We start from the raw sequence: 27,337 nt of genomic DNA, 5'->3' as shown, positions 1-27,337 counted from the left end.
ACCCTTCAGCAAAAAGATATACTATACAGTAAACCAAATAATAGACATTATGAAGAAAAGGAGACTCTATTTTTAGGTTCAGCCTACTGTCTGGTTGGAAAACACCTATAGTGGGCTTACCAGGACCTAACATTGGCTTACAGGCAGCCCATTGCTTACTTGGTTGGCTTTATTGTCACTCTTGTTTAGTTGCTTCTAATGCAATGGTTTTCCTTGTCCATCTTGTGTATGTCCTTCCCCTGGAGCATCATTATTTACAAACCTCCTGACAAGGATATTTTCACTGCACACTTTTAGGGAACTACTTTTTTTTCTTTTTGGTTGTGCATTCCTTCTCAACTGCATGTGTTCCACCTATCGCTTTCTTTTGTTTCTCTGCACTCTCCCCATCCAAATACCTGCCCCATCATGCTAAGTGTTTGCCCTCCCCAGTGGCTGCTCTCTCCTATGTACTTCTCCTTCAATGTCCATCAGCTGTTGCTCTCTTCCTTGTGCTTCTCCAGCCTGTGCTTGTGTTACTGTTTCTCTCACGTGCTTCTCCTCTTGCACCCCATCCTGCTCTCCCTTGTGCCTCCCACCCTCTCCCAGTCGCTTACGCAACCTGTTCCCCCACTCCCTACTCAATTTCCGTCCCTGACCACACCATTCTTTTTTTTAATATATATACACTTTTGGATGTCCACTCAGAGACATTACACTGGATCCCTGCCCAGCTTTACCTTGGGCTTCACGTGGACAACACCAGGAGAACACAAAGAAACATGAAGGACAACAACGGAATCACATTATATAAATCTGTGCCCAAGCGAGATGGGGGTGAGGGAGGGCACTACCTCCACGGAGAGGTACCACTCAACATGACACCTGAGAGGGAAGAAGATGTAATAGCATCCTGTGCTTGAATAAGTATTTGTAAATTGAATGTGTGGTTGTTTATAGTATAAATAAATAAGAAGTTTAAACAATATATATTTTCAGAAACCCCTAACTGCTAACAGCAGCTGCGTCACTGCATCTTTTTTATTAATACTAAAATTGACAAACAGCATTGCTTTCTACTGATGCTGTTCAGCGTCACTACAAATCATTAACAAAGCCAGTAGGTACCAAAGGTGGGGTCTTTTGGCTTTGTCAATGCTTGCTTTTCTCTGGGTCTGTAAGACGATCACCTGATCTTTAGCAAGACGTCCAATAATAGCAAATCCATTAACCATTTATCAGTAGAAGCAAACATTACTTTCAAAGTTTGCTGGAAAAAAATAGTGTCAAAATACAAATTATTGGAGGTTTCTGCTAACCATGGAAAATGATTCGTGGTCAATTCTGGATGAATATTTATACTGTATTGCCTCCTTTATAGGAGACTTTGACTAAGGGGGCGGTAAAACACAACCCAACGCTGTTACCAAGTTTTCCCTCTGAGTGGCCGTAGGCTCGTTGTGACCTATTCGACCTTGCTAGAACACAGAAGGATACACCGAGATTGAATTTGTGTCCATGACAAGCTGCCTTTTGTTTTTCTATTATGCAGTCCAATTTGTTGGACATGGGAGTTTTGTAGGGGAGACGGAGGTTAGATCTAAAGGTGGGGGGAGGAATTGATTTCTGTATTGCAACTTTTCTTTTTTTTAAATAAAATTCATTCAGTGCCTAAAGATCACCGGAATTATGAACGTTTTGATTTGCACATTTCCTAAGTCCACCATTAAACCAAACTGTCTGCAAGACAATTATGAAAAAAAGGTCATGTAATTTTTGGGGGAAGAGCGAACACGACTCTCAGTACTTAAACATATTTTCTTGCAGCTGCTTTGGTACATCATCCCAAGATGGCGGCGACGGAGGCCTTATCTTCAGGTGCTGTTGGGAACCGTCTGTCAGAAAAAGCACATCTGCAAGATTTGAATGAGCGCTTCAGTAATTACATAAAAAATGTGAGAACCTTGAGGGACCACTTAAGGCAGGTAAGGAAAGTCAACGCAGGCTCGTAGTAAGCAATTGGCATTCTGCTCACTATCTGTGCCCACATGTGCGTGTAATACAGTTGTGCTTTGGTGATCCTGCATTTACAGGGGTTGGATACTTTGGGAGAGATGCAAAAGGCACTTTTAAATACAATATTGTCAGTCTTTTTCAGTCTCGTTCAGGGTTTATGACTGTGAAGATCAAAGGTGTGCTTCTTTTCCTAGTAGGAGGACATAAGAGACATACCTCCATACTATTTGATGAAATGTCATCGGTGAACATTGGGCACTAGTACCTATTGAAAGTCATTTATTCGTTGAGGAGTTTGCAGCACTGCATGTCGCGTTTTGTTTACTTCAGAGCACTATTAGGAATAAAGTAATCTTTAACTTGCTGCAGCCGGAGTCATGTCGGTAATGGAGTCCAGTCCAATGTTCTTCATTGCAATTCCCAAATACGGGATCGTCCTCTGAAAGCCGGAACAGTTAAGTTTTCAGGTCCTTCCTGAAACACATGTAGTTTGGATCTGCTCTGAAGTTTGTGCTCACAATATTCCACGGTTTAGACCTCTGTATTTCTATTATCCCGCCCCTATGGTTGATACTGTTCAAGGCTCTTGTTGGGTGATAGTGTGTGCAGATGCAAAGTGTGTGGTGGATGTTAGTATTTGTAGTTATATTAGGCCTTGTGGATGGTGCAGAAAACTTGATCCCGGTGTCTACTGCCAGCCAATGTAGACCTCTTGGGGCTTATTTTATGTGGTCATTGCTCTTTAAGTGCAGGTATAGTCTGGCTTCCTGGGGTAAGAGATTTGGAGAGCTTTTTTGGGAGTCTAGTCTATCTGATGCAGTAGAACAGCCACCTCCAGGACTCTTGTCAACTCAATTCGATAGTCTATTCAGAGGAGTGGGAGGACTATGAAGAAAGTCAATCATCTTGACCTTTACCTTAAGTTAAGGGATGAAGCAGAGAGCTGCACCAAAAACCACCCAGCTCTTCTGCTGCACAATTCCAAGTGCACACCTATGCTCCCCTGTTCCTCACAATCTAGTGCTCTCCTGCTGAACATCATTCAGTGCTCTTATTAGATACATCCCCCACGGCTCTCCTGCAGCCTATCACACAGGTGCATCTCCAAGTGCTTTCCTGTAGAGCATGATCCAATGCTCTCTTGATGCACTTGAACAGGTTCTCCCCTGAAGTGCATGACCCAATGCTCCACTGAGGTGTATGGCCCAGTTCTCCCCAGATGCGTATGATCCAGTGTTCCCCTGGTGTGCATGAATGACCCAGTGCTCTCCTGATGAGCATGACCCCATTGTCCCCCTGAGGCATATGTCCCTCTGCTCTCCTGAAACCCATCACCACATGCTCCCTTGAGGCGCATGATCCATTTCTCCCCTGAGGCATATCAACTGTGCTGCCCTGTACGCAACACCCTGGGGACCGTGCATATTATTCTGTGTCCTGCTGAGGCATGTCACCCTGTTACATCGAAGGATGTATGACTGATGATCTGTGTGCATTGATGCCTGTATGCTTGTTGGTTTGTGAGCCTCGGTGCCTGCTGTCTTCTGTGCTTTTTGATAACGCAAATCTGCAGTAGTGTTGTGGGGTGTGCATGTCTGCATTCTCTGAATACTTTTTTTCTTGTATGTTGTGTGTCTCTGCGTGAAAGCTCTATATAAAAACAAAACCCAATGACTTTATCAGTGTTTGTTATTTTTGGACACACACATACGCTGTTGTTGTGTTCACATACTCTGTGTCATGTGTACCTACAATATGTATCGTAAAACATGTATCGTGCTGTTTAAACAAAATACATTTCAGTAATTTCAGTGGGGCCATGAGAAGACTGAGTAACTGACTGAGAGGTGTGTCAGTAAGAGCACTCACAGAATAATCACTGCTGCTTCCTACTGCCCCCTTGATATTTATTTGATGAACTTTCGGCAAATCACACCTATTTTGTTAAAACTGGGTAACCCGTGATCGGTGAAAGATAAAATGACGAGTGTGCCTAGGGAGAACAGTTCCTAAAAAAAAAGCTGAATTGCAGGACAACACACAAGGGACAGCATCTCAAGTCAGATAGGGGTAGGTGCAGGGAAGGTGGTGGAATCCACGTTCCTCAGGTTTACTTTCTTGTGGGAGTATAGTCTCTCTCCTAGGACTGGGGTTGGGTACCAGTGGAGGCTCATGATGGGGTGCATGAATCGGGCTTCTATATTTGACGTTATGGACCTAATTATGAGTTTCCCAGGGGCAGAGGGGAGGATTTACCGCACAGTAATTTCACATGTGAATTTACAGTGTGGTAAATCTGACCCAGCACTGTACAGTTATAAATTAATCCCCATGGAAGGGGAAATTAGTGTGTGGGGCAAATTGTTCTGATCAATAATACCATGAGGAATTCCCAAGTCTGTAGGGTTTACCACATACAGTCACCATCTGCTCTAGACAGATGGTGAGTGTATGCAGGGACCACTGTGTGGAGTGCAGAGTAGAGGGGATGAGATGAGGGAAGTAGGGTGGGAAGAAGGTGTTTTCTGGTAGGGGGAGCATTGTATGCCCCACGTCAGAATAAAACGTTGAGTGGGGCATGGCTACTGCTGCAAGCAAAGCCTTGTGTGATTTCCCTATGTGAAAATACAGCACAATGAAGCCGGGCATTATTCTCCCTCACCTGAAAAAAACAATGTAAGAACTGACCCACTTGGAATCAGGTGAGGCAGAACTTCATGAGGGCATTCTGCTCTGCTTGTCTTGTTATAAGCTCTTGTGATGTGAAGGAATTTAATTCCATGCACATTATAAAAGCAAGGGTGGTTACGCAACCACATACTGTGGTACACCAGCTGATTTGCTTTACCGTCTAACTTTTTGATGTTTGCTCTTTGTTTCCTGTACCAGAAGGACGTACTTAGTTTTGCCTATTGTTTCCTTACTTTTTAATTTCTGTTTTTGTGCTTTCATCTGAATAGTTTTTGATTGAATATAATTTTGAACCTTACATTCTACATTCATTTGTTGAAAACCGTTGGGTCAAAAAATTAATTTGGCACGTTTTAGTGGTTTTTGCATTATAATTGATTGTTCACTGTTGCTGTTCATTGAAAAATTGAATACGCTTTCACATGCTGACTCAGAGCAATTGTCGCCTGAATTAACGAGCTGGATAATGGAGTTAGGAAAGGTTGTTAAGAACCATAAAACGTACTTCTCTCAAAGGTTGCAGTTAGTTTTTATTTTTTGTCAGACAATATTTGCCTGAAATAACTAAGCACCATTCAATTGCCACACTACCATGACATCACGAAAGATGTTTACAACTAGTTCAGACCACCATTGCTAAAAAGAACAAGCACTGTCAATGTGTTTGGCTTGCCAAGGTGGTGTGATAGTTATACGTTTATGTTTTTTTGCAAACATATGACCCAAAATAAAGAATGAAAGAGCATTCACTAATGTGGCTGTTTTACTAGTGAAGTGTTTTCAAATAACATGCCTTTTATTTGTGCCACGCATTTTATTATTATTATTATTACTATTATTATTATTATTATTATTATGTTTGTGAGGCAAGAACAAATTACCAGGTAACCAAGGACTCCATTTGCAGGCAGCTAAAATGTTACAGTAGCTCACAAAAACTTTGTAACAGCAACTTTAAAACTATGCAGCATCTCAAGTGCAGGCAAAATAAATAGCCAGTATTAAGATCACTACAAAGAGAGGAAATGAAATAAAACAGACTTTTAATCAGATTTGCCACTGAACCGAAAGGTGCTATATTGAAATGGATGGGAACAATGTATAAAGGGTACACGTAGTCAGTCAAAATGAAGAGAGTCAATGAGGAAAGTGAGCTTACCCATTGCCCCATGTTATATGCTGTCGTGGGCAGAAGTAAAATGTGAAGGACAATTTAACAAACCATTAGATGAAACCTCCTAACCAGAAGCCCCTTGATGTCTATAATTGTGTGTGAATTTTTGTACCATCAATAGAGTCTGATTTAAATTTGGCAGATGGGTTGCAGGTGGGTTGCTCTGTCACAAACATGGCAGAGATCCCTTTGGCCCTATCACAAGTGCATTATGTCCTATGGCACTTGAAATGAGGCATAGGACACATTTTTGATGGAGTAACCCATCTGCCAAGCCCCACCTCTTTGCTTCTGGCTGTTCTAAAACAAGCGCCCCAAGAACACCTTCACCCTGTAGGCACACTACATAAGGTATGCCCAATAAGGAAAACATCCAAACCTAAAAAAGACCCAATAAAACAAAATGGGCAAAGAAAACAAGCACCTTAAGAAAAACTTTGAAGAATACATTCAACCACTTAGTCCCACAAAACTCCCCTTACTCATTGCAGAAAGGACTGGAGTATGCCGTAAAACATACCCAGTCCACTTCCTTCACCCAGCAACATCAATGTTGAATTGCATGAGCACTTACTTCCTCCACTACACAAACCCTACATCATCACTTAAATTCTCTTTACACTGCCCGCTTTTAGTTAAAAAGTCCTCTAAAAGGCTGGGCCCAGTGAACTTCAAAATCATTCTTTGGTAGTGCTGTTGTTAACATCAAACTCATCTAGATCTACAGTACTTGGAAGATATGTGGCAAAAGAAACAGAATATCAGCTTTAGCCTGGGAACCGACATACAAACTATGTTCTTGACCTTGATGTACACACAGGACTCTATTAAAAAAAATAAACTAGCATTTTAGTTTACACCTAAATTTACCATTATGAATAGGGCCCATAGTTATCCAGGCACTGATGATGTTAAGAACGTAATATGGAACCCTTGTGAGAGGCCATGTGGAATCCTTATTTACCTAGAGGTAACCAGTGCAATAGGCTTTTGTCAGGCTGATACAGTATGACCATAGGTCTAGTCTTCACACATTGGCCCACATTCGAAGGCTTTAGTATTTTTTTTTAAGGTGGTCTGCCTAACATACAAATCCTTTCACCTAAATAAATGGTATAACCTACCAAATTTACACCAATCGTCTTAAAGAATCTGGTCACTGAACAGCAATGTGTAGCAAACCATCTCCAAACTATTCCCCTAAGGCTGGTCTCCACAACCTGATTGTTTTAAATGCTGCGCCTCTCGGCTTCTTATCCTTTTATACACTGTCTACTCTCGGTCAGTATCCACGCTCAGCGGAAATTCCACAGCTAAAAGGGTATGGCAAGGCAACATGTTTTCTGCCAAGTACCTAGGTACCTTTGTTCCAGCTGAATGGGTATATGTGTCAAGTTGCTTACTCGGGTTGACTAGCAACGGGCTTTACACCACATTGCCCATATAAATAAACCTTCTCAGGACCTGGCTGCATTATGCCCTCTTCTCACCTGTGCATTCACGTTCAACCTCTGTATTTCTGACCAGATGTTTCCTAAGTGATGGGCCTGCTGACCACTGCTCTCACTGCCTCTGTCACCTCCCCATCTCTGCCTTTCTGATTATCTTCTGGAAACTACAACCTTCCTGGCTTCTAGGCACATTGTGTGGCCCTTAATACTCCAAGCTGGTCGTTTGAATGGAAAATAAACTTCTGTGAACATTAGAGGGCAAAAAGGCTCCTTCCCCAAGTTCCCAGAACAAAGAGTTCTTTATGGGTTAGGTATGTTGATATTTTCTAGGGAACTGTGAGCTCAACCTTAACCCAGAGTTCAGAACTTCTAGGAAGAATGAGAAATTATCATATTTGTTGTGCCTCTAACATATTCTTCTTAAATAACAATATCAAGGTTGACATCAATTCTACTGAGTTCCAATATTTGTCATTACATGAAGCTGTTGTATGCCAGGTATAGTAATATATCTTCTCCAGGGTCTCATAAAGGTTTTTCCTGAAGAGTTATTGTTAATTTCTGAAAGTCAACTGTCCGCTTTACTTCAATTGGAATTTAGGATTTCACAGGCAAGGGTGCAGGTTATTGAGATAGGTTATTGAGATAGTATTTATCGTTACCTGGATTTAACAAACTAACTCACGGAAATCCCAGAATGCGAAGCCACGGCACAGTCTCTCTGTGCTAGCGACAGTACTTGTTGTTCAACTCTTGAAACTTTTGGTGTCAACAAATGAAAAAAACTTTTGCCAAGCCAACAGGTCTGGCATTGACCTGCTCTTTAAAGCCGGGCCCATTGGCTTTGCCTGTAGTTGTTGCATTCTGTTACTTGTAGTCCTGCATTTTCTAATAGGAAAACTACATATACCAGAAAGCAAAAAAGAAACAGACAATATAATAATCTTTGTAACATCTCTTCTGATCCGAAGTTTTTCAATGTGCACCCATCCAGATACCAGAAACACTGGAACAAACTATGACTTGTCCAATGTCACCCGGGGTGTCAGTACGGAAACGAGGCTCAATTCTAAGAATTCATAATTTTAAATTCAATTGTCTGACAGTTGAACCAAACGTCCTGCCCGCTGCCTTCACGGCCCCACGCGGATCGACGCAAAGACAGATCCTAAAATGTAAATAGAGTAATAGAGAGAGAGAGAGAGAGAGTGTCTGTGTGCATGTCTGTGTGTTCGCTTAAAGTCTCCTTGTTGCCCTTCATCTCAGAAGTATTGCGATACTTTTGAGGATCGTCTACTCTAGTCATCCAAAGAGCTGCTGTTTGGGGTACCAGTGCTGCTACTGCCTCAATTATGGTGTTTTATCCCTGCTTCAAAGCCCTTTCTTATTCAATGTATGTCCATCCTGGCATGCCCCACTGACAGTATGGCAGCGTCCCTGCCAGTAGCGACTGCCACTGAACGAGGGTGGTGGGACAGGGGGAGTTAAAAAAAATAAACAATTAAAAAACACCTTCTCCTTTGGGAAACACTTTGGTCTCTCCTCCGTCCCCGTTCTCTTCAAAGCAGCAGCACAGGCACCAGACTCGCCTCAGCCAATCATGACACTGCTGTCACCAGTGTGACAGCAGCATCGTGATTGGTGTGAGCGGGCTGGTTTGACGAACACACAGGGAGTGGGACCCTGTGCACTTTCTCCTCCCGGCTGTGCAATACAGCTGACTGGAGAAATGCAACACAGCCGGCCAAACAAACATGCAGCCTTACGGTACTCATACCCCTCCTCCTCCAGCCCCGCCCTAACCTGGCTCACAATGACAAATAAAATGATAACATTTAGTATTATTTCATTTTTCCTTTTATTTAATGAGTGGGGCGATGCTCCTCTGGCTTAGCGGAGGAGCCGCTGCTGGTCACTGGGAAGTGCCAGAAGTGTTGCATTAAATGTACATCACTGCTGCTGAGAAGTGATAGCATTATACCTTAGAAATATTGCAATGGTGCTAAGAATGAATGTGCTGCAGTGTGCCCTTTGTTGTGGTAACTCGTGTTCAGATCTGAGTTGAAGCATGGCAATAAAAAACAGAAGTTCTGGCAATTTCCATTTAACAGTACTGCAGTCACACCCAAACATGATCATGTCATTGCCAGCTGTATTTTGTAGTTGATATTTTTATACTTAACATAGTAAGAATGTAAAATTGGGAGACAAATTAATTGCTTAACGATCTGTACAGGGTTTCTTTTAATGACTGTAACGGTATATTTACCGATTTTAAGGGGTATTTTAACGGATTTGATTGATTTCTTTTTGTATCATTGGACAATATGTATTGATGTTTTTGTGCTTTTATGGTCGTTTGGACCTAATAAAGATTAATAATAAGAATGTAAAATTGAGATTTTCCTAGCCTTGGTGTCTGAAAGGCTAGATTTTATTAAAGACACAGAGGCGAGTATTATGCAGTCTTTTCTTGCTTTAATTTTCAATAGCAGCCAAGTAAAAAACTACAGTTCCCAGTGAAAACAAACTACAACAATGACATCATATATGAACAACCAATAGGATATCGAACACCAGTATTTATATCTTAACTGCGAGCAACAAGCCCTCTTTTCTTGATGCGAAACTAAAGAGGAAAAGTAACAAACAAAACGGCATTAAAAATAGAAACCAATGTCACAATGTCCCTGCAACAATCCCGAAAATGGCGAAAGCGGAGTGCAGCCTGGTAAGAGTGGATGCTGAAGGCCGAATCCAAAGTCGGTAGGAGTTGTCCGTGTGAATCATGACGAGCCAACGCTGGAAGAGGGAGTTGGCACTGAAATAAAGGGTTAGAAACAGTGGTGGGATAATACTCGCCTCCGTGTCTTTAATAAAATCTAGCCTTTCAGACACCAAGGCTAGGAAAATCTCAATTTTATTACAAGACCGGAGGCTCATATTATGCATGTTCAAAGCATAGCAATCACTGAATATGAAACATGAGAAATCGGCTTACAATAAAAAGTTCTGAAAGTACTTTCATTAGACCAATCTGCAGACTTGAGAATATCCTGTAAAGAGGATCCTGCCCAGAAAGCGCGAGAGGCCATAGCCCCTCTAGCCGAATGGGCACCGAAAGACCCTACATCAATGCCAGCTAGGGACATGATCCATTTAACCCAACGAGCCAGAGTAGGGGAAGAAACAGGGTTATGGGTCTTCTGAAAGGAAATAAGTAGTTGGGAGGCAGAGGATGATCTCAAATCTGCAGTACGAGTCACATAACGTTTCAAACAATTTCCAACACATAGTTTGGGTTGAGAGGGAAAAAATTGATAATTAACACAAGCTAAATTAATTTTAGTAGGTCTCTTGATCTGAAAAGAAACACCAAGGGGGGAGAAGAAAAAGGAAGTAACATCCAATGCCTTAACATCTGAGACACGTTTGATAGAGACTAGACACAAAAGCATGGTCAACTTGGCCGAAAGCTGTTTGAGAGAGAGCAAATCATTATCTGGCCAAGTGGTGAGAAATTGTAATACCAGATTAACGTCCCACATGACATTATATTTAGGAGATGGTGGAAAAACGTATCTTACTCCCTTTAATAATTGGCAGATGAGAGGATGTTCACCAATTGGTCTGCCATTGACTCTTTGATGTTCAGCAGAGATGGCAGATCTGTAAATATTAATAGTGCGATAGGCCTTACTTTGGGAGGCTAAGGAAGCCAGGAAATCTACCACTAATACTACATTAGCTGAAAAGGGATCTGAATTCCTGTCCACCAGAGCCTGCGGATCTGGCCTCCAACTGAAATAGGAAGGAAGGTGGGAGTTGAGGCGAGAAGCGAAAAGATCTATGGACATTTCGCCAAAGATGGAAGTAAGATTCTTGAATATTGAAGGGTGCAATTGCCAATCGCTGGAATCGTTAAGATGTCTGGAATACCAGTCTGCTACCGTATTCAGCCTGCCTGGCAGAAACACTGCCTTGACCGAGATCCAACGGGGAAGACAATACTCCCAAAGATGTTTCGCCAGAGTGGAGAGAATCTTGGACTTGGTACCGCCTAGATGGTTGATATACCTGACCGCAGACAAATTGTCCATCCTTACAAGGATGGTGCAACTTACTCTGTTTTTTGCAAAAGTGCGGATGGCAAAGGAACCTGCAAGCATCTCTAAACTGTTTATGTGCAAGAAGGACTCCTTCAGAGACCATGCGCCTCCAGTCGAGAACTGACCACATCTTGCGCCCCAACCGGTCCGACTTGCATCGGATTCTAATACAAGATCTGGGGTGGCAGAGAAGATAGTTCTGCCATTCCAGGCGTCTAGATGTGTCAACCACCATAGAAGTTCTTCCTTGGATTCGGCATCTAGGACCAAGGGATCCGAATAAGCGAGGCCCTTGTGAAGATGGCGGATCTTGAGCCGTTGAAGGGCGCGATAATGTAAAGGACCTGGGAAGATGGCTTGGATAGAGGAAGCCAGAAGTCCTACCAGACGTGCCAGAGTCCTGAGGGAGATGTGAGGAAGGGATAGGGATTGACGAATCTCTTTTTTGATTAAGGATACCTTGTGTTGAGGAAGCTGAAGCACCGACTGAGTAGTGTCTATTAGAAATCCGAGAAATTCCAACTTCTGAGTCGGAATTAGAACCGACTTCTGAAAATTGATAAGGAAGCCTAAGCTGAGAAGAAGGTTCTGACAAAGCTGAAGATGGTCTAGAAGAAGACGTTTGTCTTGTGCCATCAAAAGAAAGTTGTCTAAATAAAGGATTGGACGAACCCCGTGAGCGTGGAGAAAGGCCGCAACAGGTTTGAGAATTTTGGTGAAACACCAAGGAGCGGAAGAAAGCCCGAAAGGAAGAACTCTGAATTGATAAAAGGAGTCTAGCCACTGGAATTGAAGGAATCTCCTGTGCGAGTGATGAATTGGCACTGTGAGGTAAGCATCCTGAAGGTCTAATCTGACCAGCCAATCGTATTGAAGCAGAATGTCCCTGAGATGGAGAATAGTTTCCATCTTGAAGTGTCGGTAAATGATAAAATTGTTGAAAGCCTTTAGGTTCAACACTAAACAAAATTTCTGATTTTTCTTTTGGACAAGGAAGATGGTGCTGAGGAAACCCGAAGGGTCGAACAGGACGGGTTCTATAGCATGCTTGGAAAGGAGAGACTGGATTTCGTCGCGCAGAAGCTCGGTTTGATCTTGGGAAAAAACTAGGGGAAGAGGAACACGGGATTGAATTGGGGTTTGGTAAAACTCTAACAGGTACCCTTGAACGGATTGAATTACCCAGGGATCTGAAGTGAGAGAAAGCCATGAATTTAGAAACAGAGCCAATCTGCCTCCTACTGGAGGAAGGCCAGAACTGAAAACACTTACCGGAGGTTTGGTCTCCCCTGTTGGCGTAGCCCCTGTGACGATAGCCTCTTGATCGACAGGGGTAGAATCTTGGCTTGTATCCCGTGTAGGTCTCAAGCTGGGATTGCTGATTGTAGGAGTCTCTGTTGGCATATTGGCCTCTGATGGAGCGGCCGGCAAAGCGACTCCTGCCTTTGCCGGCCCTGGCAAAAACCCGAGATGAGAAGATTTTTTGCATAGAAAGTTGGGCCTTGTCCAGGGAGGCAAAGGTGGACACATATTTCCCAAGTTCTTTGATAAAAGAATCCCCAAATAGTTGGCCCTTCGCCGACGGGCCATCATCCTTGGAGGCTAAAGAAGCCAGCTTAGGATCAATTTTCAACAGGAGACTTTTCCTCCTTTCAATGGATAGCTGAGTATTGGCATTGCCCAACATGCAGATAGCGCGTTGCGCCGAGTTCGAGAGGACTTCAGGGTCTACTGGACTGTTATCCATTTTGGCTTCCTCCGCCAAATCAAAAATTCTGGTGAGAGGGCCCACCAAATCCAGGAGCTTGTCCTGACAACCTGACCAAGCTCTATCAACACCTTTCTTAGGATCCTTGCCAAATTTGGTAAAAAACATGAGCATATTGGGATCAATAACCGGGGTAGAAGTAATGTTATCCGGTAATGAGGGACGAGGACATTCAGACTTAAGCTTATTGCGGGTAGCTTTGTCGAGGGGATGGCATAAAAAGAATGATACATAGTCAGCCACATGATCAGATGGGTTCCACTCCTTTGAATTTGGATGAACCATGAGGGAAGGGTCAAACAAGGGTTCGCCAGCATGGTCAACCAACACATGAGACACAGGGTGAACGTCACCACCGTCACCAGGAGAAATTTTACGCCTTTTCTCCAGAGACCCACACGAAAATGGATCCGAAGATCCGTCCATATCATCAGTATGACTAGGAGAGTCATCATCGTCATCATCAGTGTGTCTCAACTGTGTAATAGGAAGGAGAGGGAGGGGGACCCAATTTAAATACCTCTCGGGTGGAAGGACCAGAAGAAACGCCTTTTGACGGCACCAGGAGGGTAGCCGCACGTTTCTTGCCTTTGTTAGAAGGCACTTTAGAAGAAGACATCATTTTGGAAAAAGAGGCTTCTAAATTTTTTGTTATATCAGACATAGAAACAGCCACTGCCTGCCTGACTGAATCTTTGATAAAAGATTTCAAATTCTCTTGAAAGACTTGGGAATCTTCTTCCTCAGCCATTGTGGCCACAAGAGAATATATTAAATTTAGAAAAAATAAGTGTATTAAAATATTTAAACTTGAATTTAAGAGGAACTGGTAAAAAAGGGGTTAAATGTGAGGAGAAAAGAGAGGGAGTGGCCAAAGGGGCAGGAACCAGGAAATAGGGGCGGTTACCCAACGAAAGACAGTCCTGAAAGGAGACCGTGTGGGGAAAGCGTCAGAGTAGCAATGGACAGAGAGCTGAGACCAACCGAGGAAAAAACGAGCAAAAATACGCTAAAAATGCCGGTCCCAGCGCGAGTTCTGTCAAAGAAGGTACGCCAGGAATGTAAAAATGATCGGAATGCGCGCGCGTGCACCCGCGCCTCTACAACGGCCGAAAACGACCGTTGAAAGACGCGCTGCTCAAAGAAAACAAGGCGCGCGTCTAAACAGAATACACGTTCGTATGCAATTAAACATTGTTATTTCAAGAAATAAAGTCAGAATAATGCACTTAGTACAACGTTAATATGAAGTGAAGAAAAATAATGGAGATACTTATCTTGACTGCGAGCAGCAAGAAAAGAGGGCTTGTTGCTCGCAGTTAAGATATTAATACTGGTGTTCGATATCCTATTGGTTGTTTATCTATGATGTCATTGTTGTAGTTTGTTTTCACTGGGAACTGTAGTTTTTTACTTGCCTGCTATTGAAAATTAAAGCAAGAAAAGACTGCATAATATGAGCCTCCGGTCATGTAATAAAATCAATATTTATGTCCTCGATATTTTATGGCAATAGTTTGCATTGTAGTGTTTTTGTTGATCAGATGTCATAGAAGTGCCTCCAAACCCCATGGGCAATGCTGGAGATGCTGTGTCTGCTGTGGTTGTGACCGAGGGTCCAAACACATTGAAAGCATCTTTCTGTCATGAGTGGCCCTGAAGATATTTGTGTCTCAGAGCAGACCCAAGAAACTAAAACATGTAATGACTCTGACACACAAGGAGAAACTCCCGGCATGTCTATCCCATAGTTTTGTTTTTTACCTAACAATCTACCACTTTGGGAGCTTGTTTGAGTAAAAAAAAACAAAGAACGCAGAGGGGTGCAAAAATGGCACCGGCTTGGCCTTCAGCTGTGCCTAGAATGCGTCTGTCTCTGGGGTCCCAGTGATCCTAGCCAGGCTGGTAGGAATGTCTATATGTATTGGGTGGCCCTACACCAGGGAGGAGGTGGCAAAATCCTCCACTGACTGTTAGAACTGTTTGACCATCTAACAGTGTCTCAATCTGCATACATGAGTACTGCTAGCACATAACTGCTAGCTTTCAATACTCTCATACAATATTGCCTCATTGATCCAAGGAATCAAGCTCAATTCCTATGGTGAGCTGCTCAATTGAGCCCTTTGTCTTGAAGTGTCATTGTCACAGGATCAGCTTCAGATTCACACTGTGTGTGTTAGTAAAACTCATGTTTGAAATAGGAACATAGAGTAGTCCGGTTGAAAATTTCTTTAATGGATGAAACTGCGAAGGCTTACTGAATTTAGGGGACAGTCTACTATAACTACTACTTTGCTTTGTGGGAGGCTGTACAAAAAGGTATGGAGCAGGTGTGACTTTTCACTGCTACTTCACTGATTGTAGTGTAATTTTTGATTGACTTGACTAAGTAAGTGTTTCCTGGGATAAGGTTAGCACTTAAACTATTCTTACCGGTTTCTTGTCAGTTATGTTGATGCTGCACAGGCAGAACTGGGAGCAGCTGGACAGGAACAGAAGACTGACAAAGAAAATCTAACTAATAAACATGCTCAATAAGTGTTTTATTTTGGTCCCATCACCTTTTAGTTTCTTTTTGGCTGATGACCCTCAAGTGGTTGAAAACTCTTGTTTTTAGGGTTGAGCGCGCAAGGCGCTCTGTCCCTGGTGTAATCTCTCTACAGGCTTTTAACCATGCCCATCAGGTTGGTTGGGTCGTGGGCTTGCCTTTTAAAATTAGCTTGATTTCATTAGTGAAAGGCGGGCATACGTCATGCTGTTTCTGGGGTGTTTAGCCCTCCTGGAGCGCACCGGCCAACTACTGAAAACATATGAGGCTCAATGTTTTCCGTATGGTTTTTGGACTACTTTTTATTTTTATTTCATAGGCAGCGCAATCTCGCTGGGCAGTAATCGAGCGCTGTGCATGACATCGACCCTGTTACATGGATAATTGCACTTTTGCCTGTTTCATGGATAATTGCGAACTTCTGTTTCATTTTGTGTGTCTGCTTCGCGCTCATGGCGGCCGACGGCTCACTTATGTGAAACCGTATTACTTTTCCCTTTATGTGGCAAGAAAAGTCCGGTTAGGAGTTTAAAAAGCTAAATAGCTCTAACTCAAGCAAACACGAGACCCATTGCATTGCAAATGCTTGTTTCTCTCCTGCAATGGGGAACGGGAATGCAGAGTGTTTTCTACATATGAGCAATCTCGCCACATTAGACTATTTTCCAGTAAGGATCAGAGGAAAACCAATGGTCTACAAAAATATTGTGATCTGAATAATTTGAAGAATAATGTTGATACAAAAAAAAAAGTCAAATTAATAATTTATATTTGGAAAAATGTTTTTCGTTCCAGGTGGTGTTAAAAGAATAATTAAGAGATTAATTAAAGCTATACAAATCTAGGAATGTTATTTATGAGCTCCCTTTTATGGAAAGAATAGTAGGAAAGTGTGATGGCAGGATTCTTTGCGCTCTGGGTCTGTCCTGAGATTTGATGCCCTAAAAGGAAGGTTCTCAGCACAAACCCTCCTAAAGGCAAACCAATGGTAAGCATTTGCCATTAGCTTCTTCTGGATCACAGATGCTGACGCTGGTTAATAACCTTGATTTTCATAGATTTCAGGGGACAATGTTGTAAAATAGGACTTCCCCTCGTTCAGGGAATAAGAGCAGGATACAGAGTGCGTTCAGACAATTTCTAGCCAAAGATAATGTGTTAAAATGTAGGCCCTCTTTGCTAAAAGATGAGTCCAGTAAGGTTTCATCACTATGCTGGCAGGAACTTTAAAAGCAGGAAACTGTTTGTAAAGGCAGCTCTGGGGACATATGAGGCATATGGAAGTCATTTTGCTTGGTCAAATGTGTCCTGCGGGTTTGGTCCCCTGTCTTGGAAGAGACATATATCAAAGGTAGCACTGAGTCAAATTTTAAGTAAAGATTCTGCCTATCTTCAATCTATCAATCAATCAATCAGTGATTTATAAAGCGCGGATAGTTACCTGTAGGGTCTCAAGGTGCTCTATAACACGAACTCGGCTCTTGGCAGGATTCTTCATTGTTTATTTGAATTTTAGATTGTAAAGGTCTGAACTGAAATCTGAACAAGGCGCATTAATACTTTTAGCAGGAAATCGAATTTATGTAGGCAATTCTAGGGAATGAGGGGAAATATACTTGTAATGGGAGTATGAATTTTTTGTACAACAATTATTACTGGTTTTCCTTGTTTCGTGCTAAGCTATTTTTTTAGACTGTTTTTAAACCTAATGTTATAATCGTATAGCAGCTGTTGATCTTTTTATTAACATGAAATTCTACAAGGCTGATTTTTTTTTTAATACCCTCTTCTTATTTAAGCTGTCGATTGTATTAAATGATTATTTTTCAAAGTGCAGTAACGTTTTCAGGGCACTCACCACCAAACATTAACTTACTAACACGTCCCAAACCGATTCAAGAAGCAGCTGTGAAAAATTGTCTTTAAAGCTCACCTTCCATTTAACCTTTGCGAGTAAGAAGCCGTCAGGCTTTGGAATGGTAAAGCAGCAACGCTCCCACAAGTATAATGAAGAGTAATGTATGAAATGTGGCTTTTTCTATTCACTAAACACTGTAAAACATGCCTTCCTTGGGATTATCTTCCTCAGAGAATAGACATGAATGATAGATTATTTTGTTTTTATTCAAACTACCTAGCATACATGCCGACACATGTTTCAGGCACACCAGAAGGAGTATCCTCGATGAATGGGACAAAATTATAGTAATAAAAATGTCTTACCAAACTGCTGTCAGGGACCTATTACTTTAGGTAGGCCCGCCGCCTCGAAGAGCCTCTCTAAGGAGGCCTCAAGCTCATTGACTGGCCAGTCACTTTTGCAAGAGTATTTTACTCAGCATGAACTAACATTGCTGCTCCCTAGCAAACATAAACAAACAGTCTCAAGCCGCTCAAGGTCAGAACTCTGACAGGCTGATGTCTATCCATCTGAAGATGTTAATTATCCTTAAAGAAAATCTCATGGAGGACACCAGAAACACTTTTGTGTGTTATTTAAAAAATCATAAAGCCATTTTCTGATGATTCTAAACGTCACAAGTCTATATATCAGGCCCTCAATGAGGCTACTTGGATCTGCATTTGAGTGACAGCCCAGACCCATAGAAAGGAAACTCATGTAGGATGATGCTCCGGAAACGTGGACCTGTCAGAGTGAATATTTCTGGGACAAAAATAACCTCTGCATGATTCCAAGTTGCTGGGATGCCTTTATTTTTTATCCACCTTTACAGTCATGTTCACCATAGTGAACAGCCCACTGAGGGTTCTCCTATTCATTGACTTCAAGGCCTGACAGCTAGGTTCAGAGGTCGAGGGGGCACGTAAAGTGCACCCCTCTTAGAGAGAGTTGTAATTGCTTCTCTGTTTAAAGTTTGAGAGACAGATAGTGACAGCAGCGCAATTGTGGTGACAAGACTGGTCTTTTTACCAATACTACTGTGAATGAATTGGCTACTGGGTTCCGAAGAGTTAAAAGGTCATTCAGCCCTTCCTCTTCTCATTTACATCCAAAATGTCTGGGACATATGCAAGGGCACAAATACACCTGTCCAATGGACTCCACCTATGTGTGGTCTTCAAGATGATGGCTGGCCTTGTGAATGACTGTCAGGATACACGCCCACCATGCCAGCCTGCACATTTTACATTCCTTTTCTTCCCGCACCAAAACACAGTTTTTCTGTGGCATACTGACACTTCCACTTTGTTTGCTATGATTTGCATTCTTGAAGATTTGTGTTTCTTATTAACGTTTCTTCTGAACCTGCACTTTGATTGGTCAGGACTGACCATTAGTACTGAGTTTTTTTTTTTAGAAGTACGTGATTTCATGATTTTTTAACTTGCAAGGTGGGAGCTGCACCCCAGAGCGGCAGAGGACTGCATCCAGGGATAGAATTCCACTACTACACGTGGTCGTTCAAGGCTAGGATTAAGCCAGAGTCAAAATCCTTAAGGAATGTTACCGGGAGCAGTCTGCAAGGAGAGCACTGCCTTCTTGTGAAGAAGATGCTGCACTGCATCCTTCAGGAGGAGAGCCCACTGTTGTAGAGTACAGCGCTCAGGTGACTGAGGGAACCTGTGAGAGCCTGCTGCAGGATGTGAGGTCGCCTCAGCCAGCTTTTCAGGAAGACATCCAACATCTGCATCTCACCATCATGGCCTTTGGAGCAGTACTTGTCTGTAGGCATTGTGAGAGTGAACCTGCTTTGTCCCCACCCTTCCACCCCATGCAGTGGTCAGCCTCTGGACTGTTGGCCACTAGACTATAGTCGAAGTATCGATCCACAAAAATAGTGAATACAAAACATCAGCTAGCACTATATTATCAATGTTAGTATCTATAGGGAAGTGTCGATTTAATATTTTAACTCCATATCTGCTTATAGTGATGGCACATTAGCAGTGGCTATTTGGATTCAGTATTTTTCTAGGTAGATATTTCAACTACATTGTAGTTACCTCCCATCATCAGCGTACAGTGTCAACTACCAGCAGAGTTCTTGACCAGCACATCAGCTCTCCCCTCGCCCACCCATCCATGACCCCCGTCTGGGGTTCAGAGAAATAGGTAGAGCAGCTCATCTCAAGTCCAAAACTATCGACTACGTCTTTCTTTTTTCCGATTCTGGGAATGTTTGCGTGGCATCGCAGACCCTGGCATAGAGAAAATTATTGAAAGTTACCCAACCCTACATTGGGCAGAACGTGGCCCAGGACATTGGAGCACTCTAGAGCAGAACCAGACTATGTTACCCATATTCTTTTACTTTTTGTAAACATAGAGTTAAAGTGATTTGCCCAGAATCACAGAATGCTGAGCCCGGCGTGGTTCATCATATTCTAAAGTCGGCAGCTGTGATTACTTGGCCACATCTCCTGTGAATGGATGGGTGGATAAATGAAAGCATTAACACAATTTTTTGCTTTTTGCACTGTTAACGCGTCCCTTTATGTCAATTTTATACACATTAGGACTCGTTTTAGGCCGATGAATCTTTTGACCCGGTGGTGAGACACCGTAGAACAAGATAACTGATCAATATGTCAAGCAATATGTTAATGACGTTATCAACATATATCACCACGATATACTTTACTTTGGATGAAGACATTTATTAAACTATCGGCGCAACCATGACCTTTCAGCCATGAATAACCACACCTTTATTGAAGTTTTGTGAATTTTATTCCCTATTGATTCCAATCTAATAATAAAAGTGTCAATCTCAAAACCAAGAAGCAAATGAACAAAGTCACAACACGACAGCTATGATAAGACTTCAATGATGCAAGGATTTCAAACATAAAGGTGCCAACGTAAGATTTGCATAAGTCAGATACATCTCAGTTCAGCATAGCACAATGTCAGTCACGTCTATTTGCGTCAGTCAAAGTGATTACCTAGCCTAACCTTTAATTAGCATCAGCATGTTGGGCTTCATGCAAAATAATTTGGAACACAAATTTGGAAAACATCTGACTAAGGTCTCTATTAAAAAATACAGCAGTTGGTACCTAGAAAGGAAAAGCAAACAGACAAATTACAATAGCATTGTCATAATTACCCTCCTCGGAATAAGTCAGCATACAGGATCAGTCTTCGTCTTCAGGACATCAGTTAGATCGCCAACAGTTTATTTCATCTAAGGGACAGGGGACACTTCCCTCATAAGGAGGAGAAGTGTAAAGGGGCAGTCTATGGATGAAGATGGTCTTGTCTAAGTCTCAAATCACCAAACAGAGTGACAGAGTTTTTCACAATACATTCCCCCAAAATTCTATTGGATAATCGCTATACCCCGTTATCTTTAGCCTATCAAATTATACATTAGGTAATCCAAATTGTCACCCCACGATAATTTATAACGTTTGATTGGTCTTCATAATTGACGTCTTCGTAGGTGGCACATCCGGGGTTACTTCATCCTTTGGCACGTTCTTCAGGTCAAAAGTTCTCTTTTCCAGGGTAAAACATCCTTGAATGTTTCTACAATTGTTGCAATACGTATAAAACTTATACTAAGGCAGCTAGCATGCGGATGGGAATAAGGCATCACTTGCAACATAAAACAAAGGAAAAGAACACATGCTGGGTCATGGCCTTTTGCGAATCAGTACACTGAAAAAACAGAAAAATGTGCTTTAATAAGAGAGCTACACGGCTAAAACTTCAACTCACGCTAATTTAAGGCCTACGGTTCTAATGCAATCTTCGTAGGAGTTAACATATTCAATTAATCATAATGCAAGCAATTATTTCTTACAGTCGACAATTTATGTGCACAATAGTAACTTACACTTATAATCATGTTAAGAATACATTTAAACAAATAATATTTTATGATCGTTTTTGTACGCAGCATTGTTAGGTATAAGCATTTCACGTCTAATATCTGTAATATTTAAACTACGCTCTCTCAGCACCTTTGGAATAAATGTTTTCAATACCTTTTCTATTATAATGATCATTTGCAGGTGTTTGAAATTGTTGTTAGGCTCCTTTTGATGGAACACTTGCCAACATAATACTGTCGACTATGGCCAGATTATTTAGCCACTTTCATGCCTGTTTGCCAGGATTTGCATATAGAGTTGTCGGTGCACTGAATGGTGAGATTTTCCATGGAAAGTAGCGCACAATCAGAAACCCATTGACCTTGCTTCTTACTTACTCACCTTTCAACATTGACAGAGTACTGACAGAACATAGTTTAATGATGGCCCAGGAAGCAGCATGTCCTACACTGTAAGACATTGGATTATCAATTGGGGTGAGTGACAATACTTGTCAGGGTGAACCGTCAAAACTACTATGTTAACCTGACCGCAACCCTCTGGTAACTGTAGCACAGAGCAGAAGGATTTAACTTAGGACAATGTGAAAAGTGTTTATACAGTACCAAAACAATAATACAATTAAAGTGTCTAAACAATAAAAATCCCAAACCAAATTAAAGAAACAGAGTAAAATGCAAATAATAAAGTGACAACAAAATGACACAGATTCAATAAGGTGAGCCAGAGATATGAATTAAAAAAAATGTAAGTATGGATAGCGCCAAGAAGCACAAACCACCAATGACAGTCAAAGATCACAAGTATACTGGCACAATTTGATACTTACTGCACTAGAGTGGAGGTTAGGTACTCCAACAAGGTTCATGGTGGTACAGTATTTCATCTTCTAACTGTTTTGTCCCAATCCATCACAGGAGTACACTTCTAAAGCAGCCAAGACCCCAGGGGAGGCACTTAGAGACTCACAGAGTGTCAAGCAGAGGCCAACAACAGGGTCCAGTTGCCGCTGTTCACCTGGGCAGTTGCAAGAAGGGTTTTTGTAGCTTGCTGTATCTCTGTAGCTTGAACAGAAGGTCAGCCTTATGATGCTTGGAGTCCACATCTTTGTGCAGTTCTTCAGGGCTCTTCTCAGGTAACAGGCAGCAGGTTCAGTGCTCTTCTGACTCTTCCACAGGCCCAGTAGTGTTCTGATTTTGGTGCCTGAAGATGCCAGATTTATGCCTGGCAGGAGCTAGTGGGTGAGAATGAATCCTGGGCACACCCTAAACAATGGGGTAAAAGTTCTCTGGGCTAACCCTACTCACCTTGGGCATTTTCAAGATGGTGAAATGTCTGGCCACACTAAACGTGGGCTCTGATGGCTGGGGGATGTGTGTCCTTCCACATTTAACACCAAACTCCAGTTGGAGGCAGCCACTATATATCCAATAAGCCCCAAAATGTCTTGGCATCCTGTTTCCCTTCCTTCCAAGTGTGCCCCCATTGTTATATGTTAACTAGCAGACCTGCCAAGCATGATTTGACAATTAATTCTGTGAGGTTCAGAGAAGTAAGCTCTGCCCTTTCACATCAGCTTGTTGTTTGCTACTGAAAGGCATTTCACACCTTTTTCACACCTATTCAGTTGCTAATCCTTGGCATGGAGGAGTTTGAGAACAAATGCAAATTAGCCTTCAGGAACTTCAGGCAAGAAATGTAACTTTCTAAAACTTACTGTTCCTTAATATTTATTAGAAATCTGAATTAATGATTGAATTGGATAACTATTAAAAGCAGTTGTTTAATTATTTTCCTATCTATTCTCATTCCCAGGATACACTATTAAGATTTTAATTTGTACTCTGGTTTTCTATATAGGACAGCCAGGCATGCCAAAGTGAAAAATACATTTTGGGTACTAGTCAGTATAAGGACATGCTAATATTACATTTCTAAATGTCCTACTTTTAAATACAATGCACCCTGCCTTGTGGACTACAAGGCTTACAGCAGTGACACTGATATTTAAAAGGGAGGTTTGACCTGTTAAAAGGGTTTATTTGACAGGTCAGATTCCAGTGTTTACTCTGCCAAAATCAAACTACAATTTAAGGCCTGAAGTCCTGTTTTACACTGTCACTGTAGTGAATGGCACAATAGATGCTGCTGTTTACTAGTGCCATTTAATTTGTGACCGATGTGTGTTTGTACCATATACTAGGAACTTTTAGGAAAGTTAGATATCCCAATCAGGAATATGTTAATTGGACCATGTTTAAAGGGGAGCACAGACACTTTACCACTGGGTATCAAGGTTAAATTACACAGAGGTCTAACACCAGGAAAAATACAGGATCCAGGAAAAGGCAAAAAATATGGGGTGACCATGCAGAACAGGCGAATGAATCTCCCACACTATACTTTAGTAAGTGATTGTGGGGTTTAACATTTCGTCTGCTTCCTGTTATCACTAGGCCATACAAACAAGTCTGCTTTTCTTGTGCATTGTTCCATGACATAACGGAGTAGCACCACCCATACTCTGTTCACTACTGCCAACTACAATTATAGGTCAGCCATTGAAATGTTCTTTGTGAAAATATATTCACTGATAATTTTGTCAAAGGTACTCAACTTTCTCACACTACGGTCATGGTGCTAATCTCATCTTAGTTCCTTAGGTTAAGATACTTGCATACTGATGAACAATTGATCTACCAGATGATGTATTCTGATCCCAGGCTTATGGACACACCTATCAATTGTACTAGTAGACAATTCAGCCTTAGCCATTGTCATGTTTTTTAGTCCCCCTATCACTCCAAAGAAGTGCAACCAACATTGAGAGATCAGCAAGCATCCCATGTCCGTGCCCGGGAGCTCTGCCTCCCTCTCCGTTATGAACATGGATGTTTTGGTTCCACAACATCCATTCCTGGAGGTGACAAGTATAATAATAGGACTATGATGTCCGCTGTATGTGCCGATAGCTAAGTGTCTAGGGTAGCCCACAGCCTATTGAGACTCCAACTTTCCATTTTTTTCCATAACGTACAGCTGCCTTACAGCTACAAGCCACTCTGCCGTAGCTGGAGAGTGAACTTGCAACCACTTCCTACAGATATCCGTTGTTGCTAACAATACTATCAGATGTCATTGGTGGTGCCAGTTTTTCCCACTAGACAGTAACATGTCCAGAAAGGGCACCACAAAGTAAAAGCACTTTGCTATTAGAGTGTTTCAGGAGAGTATGGCAGATTGGTTACTCTGTCCCAAACTTGACGGATATGCCATCCACCATACTACAAGTGTCATTGGATAGAATGGACTTGTAATATGATGGAAGGGATATCTACTATATTTGTGATGGTGTAACCTGTCCGCGGAAGTACAAATCGGGCCCTTAGCTTAGATGCAGCATTTGTTATTGTATTTTATTAGTTTAGATACGGTATTTGCAAACTTCTGTCAGTTGCTTCAGAAGACTAACTTAACCTCTTGCAATAGAAATGGTATGTGAATCCTTCAGAATTTTGCTCTTTCTGAGAAAACATGAAATCCTCAGTAGTATACATAGTTGTTGGAAATGGCCCTTTTTGCAGTGTTATCCCCAAACTTTTTGCCTTCTTCATCCTATTTTTTGAGGTCCGTTTTTGCTGGTTTATTGTCTCTGCACACTTTACCACTGCTAATCAGTGCTGAAATGCAAGTGCCCCCTATAGAAATTGTACTATTGATTGGTTTATCCATGATTAGACCTATTTGTTTTCCTAGTAAAGTGCACTGGAGGTGCCCAGGGCCTGTAAATCAAATGCAACTAATGGGCCTGCAACATTGGTTATGCCACCAACATTAGTAGCCCTGTCAAAGTGACTCAGACCTGCCATTGCAGTGTCTGTGTGTGCAGTTTTAAACTACCAATTCAACTTGGCAAGTGTACCCACTTGCCAGGTCTCAACCGTCCCTTTTACTACATGTAAGACGCCCCTAAGTTAGGCCCTAGGTAGCCCCATGGGCAGGGTGCAGTGTATATTTAAGGTAGGACATATACTAGTGTGTTTTATATGTCCTAACAGTGAAATACTTCCAAATTCTGGTTTCACTGTGCAAGGCCTATCTCTCTCATAGGTTAACATGGGGGCTGCCTTTAAATATCCTTAAAGCCCAGATTCTCTTTGAGAGCAGATAAAAATATGGAGTTTAGGGTCTCTGAGATCACAATTTAAAAATACATCTTTTAGTGAAGATGGGTTTTAGATTGTTAGTTTGAAAATGCCACTTTTAGAAAGTAGGCATGTTCTTGCTTAATCCATTCTGTGACTCTGCTTGTTTGTGGATTCCCACCTGGGTCAGTTTGAGAGTTGGGCTGTTCACACCTCTCCTCTAGACAGTGACACAAAGGGTCCTGGGGTGTAGCCTACATATCTTGATTAGCCACCTGTGCTGGAGGGGAGGGGAGGAGTGGTCACTCACACCTGAAAGGACTGTGCCTGCCGTCACACAATTCCATCTCCAGCCCCTTGGTGAGTGTCTGGGGCCTGGCCTGGACAAGGAAGGATCTTGCAAACACTTGAGACTTTGCTTTGACGTTTGCCAACTTCAAAGGTAGAACTGGGTATAAGAAGAAGACCCAGAACCCCAGACTTTTAGAATCTTTCTGGAATCAAGAGGAACCTCTGTCCAGGAGAAGAGCTGAAGAGCTGAAGGAGGAGTACTGACCTTTGCTGTGTTGCTTTGCTGGACTGGCCTGCAGTTGCTGCTTCCGCCTGAAAAGAGTGCAAAGGGTGAACTTTGCTGTGTGTCCTGCTTGTGAAAATTCTCCAAGGGCTTGGGGTAGAGCTTGCCTCCTGTTGGAAGTCTCAGGGACACCAAAGACTTCAGTTTCTTCGACCTGCAGCACTGGGAACTGCGTGTTTTGTGCTGTTCAAGAGGAGAAACCACCACAACGCCGCCAACGATGTCGCTGGCCTGCACCATGACCTGCCGATGCCACACGGAGTCGTATTGCCCCGATTCGCACCACGACCCTGGTCTCACTGATGCCGTCATTGGACGACTTCACTGAGCCGCTGCTCGCACCGCGACCTGTGGGCCACGCACTCCGGCATTTCCTGCTCACACCGCAGCCTGGGCATCCCCGACGACATCGCTCCGGCGCCGCTGCCTGCACCGTGGCCTGTGACACCGCTCGTGAGGTACACGAAGCACCGTCCCATCCCACACCGCAGCCCGGTCCACCGACGCCAGTACCATCGACTCCTGTGTCGTCACCAGGCATCCTGCCTGCACCGTGGCCTGTGGACACCGCTTGTGAGGGTCACGAAGCACCGTCCCGCACCGCTGGCTTGGGCCTACCGACAACAGCACTTCAGCAATGACAATGCCGCTGCCTGCACCGTGACCTGTGGACACAGCACGTCGCACCGCACCATTTCACACCGCAGCCCTGGTCTCACCAACGCTACTGGACGCCACCACCGAGCCGCTGCCTGCACCGTGACCTGTGGGCACCGCACATCGCATCGTCTCACTTCGCACCGCAGCCCCAACGCCATCCACGCTGGCGCACCTGACTTCATCAGCCTGGAGTTCGATCTGCAACGCGTGTGACCTCAAGGGCCCGCCGACTCCGGAACCGACTCCGGAACCGACAATGTGTCATCAGTGACACTGCGCTTCGGAGCTCACCGTGAGGATCACGACGCGTGCAAATCCAAGGTACTGTTTGCGGGTCTTCCCAACACCGTAGCTAGCCCGCAACGCCGTGGCCGGCCTGAACTGTTGGTTTTGTTGATCACGACGCCGTGATAGTCC

The 27,337-nt window shown here is 42.8% G+C and overlaps 1 protein-coding gene across 1 annotated transcript in view; it reads left to right on the top strand.

Moving 5' to 3' along the window:
* The window catches only part of LMNTD1 (lamin tail domain containing 1), a 1,007,849-nt gene that overhangs the window by 14,310 nt on the left and 966,202 nt on the right, over nucleotides 1–27,337 (top strand). The window contains exon 2 of the mRNA XM_069228593.1: nucleotides 1,807–1,964. Coding sequence (XP_069084694.1) covers nucleotides 1,830–1,964 — 135 coding nt within the window. The 5' untranslated portion in view covers nucleotides 1,807–1,829. The remainder of the gene's footprint in view (nucleotides 1–1,806; nucleotides 1,965–27,337) is intronic.

Source organism: Pleurodeles waltl, chromosome 4_1 (assembly GCF_031143425.1).
Source record: "Pleurodeles waltl isolate 20211129_DDA chromosome 4_1, aPleWal1.hap1.20221129, whole genome shotgun sequence".
In the NCBI taxonomy this organism is placed as follows: domain Eukaryota; kingdom Metazoa; phylum Chordata; class Amphibia; order Caudata; family Salamandridae; genus Pleurodeles; species Pleurodeles waltl.
The sequence above is the reverse complement of the archived record's forward strand: the minus strand, read 5'-3'. Positions and strand labels throughout refer to the sequence as shown.